Source organism: Austrofundulus limnaeus, unplaced genomic scaffold, assembly GCF_001266775.1.
Source record: "Austrofundulus limnaeus strain Quisiro unplaced genomic scaffold, Austrofundulus_limnaeus-1.0 Scaffold2499, whole genome shotgun sequence".
NCBI lineage: Eukaryota > Metazoa > Chordata > Actinopteri > Cyprinodontiformes > Rivulidae > Austrofundulus > Austrofundulus limnaeus.
In genome coordinates, this window is record NW_013954901.1 from 7179 (window position 1) to 9529 (window position 2351).

The 2351-nt window shown below is 41.2% G+C and overlaps 1 protein-coding gene across 1 annotated transcript; it reads left to right on the plus strand.

The window, feature by feature from the left end:
* Nucleotides 1–534: 534 nt before the first annotated feature.
* On the plus strand, nt 535–1869 carry manf (mesencephalic astrocyte-derived neurotrophic factor; the record flags this gene model as incomplete). The annotated part of the gene is given in 2 exon segments (XM_013999831.1): nt 535–676; nt 755–1869. Coding segments are annotated over 2 exon segments (327 nt in total), but the record flags the coding sequence as incomplete, so codon positions are not given.
* Nucleotides 1870–2351: the final 482 nt, after the last annotated feature.

The following is a 2351-nucleotide window of genomic DNA, read 5'->3' on the forward strand; positions in this document are numbered from 1 at the left end:
GGATGGAGGACAACAGAGCTGCTTCATGGAAGAACAACCTCAGCTTAGCTTGTTAGCTTTAGCGTTAGCACTGACACTATATTGCCTTATACTGGATATATTAGCTCGGCGCTAGCGCAACAAACAAGCTAAACTGAGGTCCTCCATCCTTATTTTCAGTTACATGCTGAGACATTTCTACCTTCTCCTCTCTGTCAACGCTCTCTGGTTTCATTTGATATTGTCCAAGATTAACCTTCAGGGTGGATATAGCTCGCTAGCAGCCTCGCACCGAGGACCTATCCACGTCATCATTTACCCAGAATGCTTTGTGTGGAAATAAAATGGCTCCTTCCGTGTTAAAATATATTTTTAAAAACTGAACATCCTACAATACTTTTACAGTCTTTTACAGTTAAAATATACGTTTATTAAATAAAATGTTACAACTGATCCTGGATCCTTTAAAGCCAGTCTAAAATGCAGAGATGTTTTTAGCAGATGTTGTAGAAACGTTGAAGGTCGTTGGACCTGTGCTTCTCTAACCCTGCTCAGTGTTATTACATCGGAGCAACGAGCGACGCAGCCACCAAGATCGTCAACGAGGTGTCCAAACCCCTCAGCCACCACGTCCCAGTGGAGAAGATCTGTGAGAAGCTGAAGAAGAAGGACAGCCAGATCTGCGAGCTGAGATACGGTGAGTTTCTGACGGGCTGAGACGGGTCGACACAAAGCCCCGCCCCCCTGGTTTAACCCGTTCCTGTCCCCCGCGCAGACAAACAGCTGGACCTGACCTCCGTGGACCTGAAGAAGCTGAAGGTGAAGGACCTGAAGAAGATCCTGGAGGACTGGGGCGAGTCGTGCAAAGGCTGCGCCGAAAAGTCCGACTTCATCCGTAAAATCACGGAGCTCATGCCCAAATATGCTCCTGCAGCCGCCAAGGCACGGACAGATCTGTGAGGAGAGCGTCCAGAAACAAACTGTGGGCTGGAGACTACACAGGCTGTCCTCCTGAGGAGGAGGAGGAGGAGGAGGAGGAGTTCATCAGCGGCTCACATTCAGACACTTCTGCTGTTGATGCTGTGTTTTTAAATAAACCTGGAGGAAACCTTTCATTATCGTCCAAATCAAGCTGTAACAGTTCCTCCTGCTGACGGAGCGGCAGGAGGAAGTCCTGCAGGACCTCCACACATCATGAAATCTGTTGTTTTCCTCTGTTCAGTTGGACACGTGTGTCTAACTGTTAAAGTTGGATGAGTTCAGGAGCTCCACCTCCACCCGGGTCCTGTTTTCACCTGCAGTCGTTGGTCACCTGTCATCAACCAGAACCTAAACTATTAAACACGTTTCATCACTTTCTTTAGGATTTATGACTTCTTACATCTGCTAGATTAAAACTCCATTAAAAACAAATTCTTTCCAACTTCCTGTGAATGTGAGAGGCTTTTATTTTGAAAGGTCTCCTGGTTGAATTGGGTTAAATGGTCTTGTTTTCTGTTAGATCTGGGTGAGGAAGCTGCTGCTGATGTTAAACATGAAATCACATCAGATTCACTCTAAAACATCTGATAAACATGATGTAAGTTTACACAAACAGGAAGTGATGTAATGCAGCTCTGCTGTACTTCCTGTCTGCTAGCTGCCAATAGGCAGGATTTATTTGAAAATAAAGGCCTTAAAGGTGACTCTTTCATGATCATCAGGCCTGATCAGCTGTTTATCATCTGGACTAAAAGGGTTTGAAAAGTAATTTTATTTAAAATCAGTTTTATTTCTATAAACTAAACGGGGTAGCGGTAAATGTTTTCGTATTTAACTGATGTAAACAAGTACTTTATGATTAAATATCTGTTGCTGAAGCTGGGAAATGAAACCTTGATTTTAAAACTGTTCTGCTTCATTTTATTTCATTAAAGTATTTAAAAAGACATCAAAACATCAAGATGTTGACTTCGTTATAGCACCGAATTCAAATATTCATGTTTGTCACATTTACTCCCTCCAGATATACAGTATGACCACGACTGGCTTCATTCACTCCTTCAGATTTTAACTTTCTTTAAAAAAACTTGTTTTAAATCCCCGTCAAGCTGTTTCCATACAATAATAATAATAAAACATTAATTCTTATACAAAAACACTCATCTTTCACACACACCTCACTGGCAGCACATCACCAGAGATAATATAAAAATAAACTTTCTTCACAAAAACTTTGCATTAAGTGTCTTCTTAATAACACAAGAAAATTTACACAAATAACTTGTAACAGTTAAAGAGACCCTGAAATATTCAATTAGTGCAACTCTTGAAAYAAAAAAAATCTACTTTTGCACATGAATGAAAGATAAAAAACCCTGCATGTAAATTGT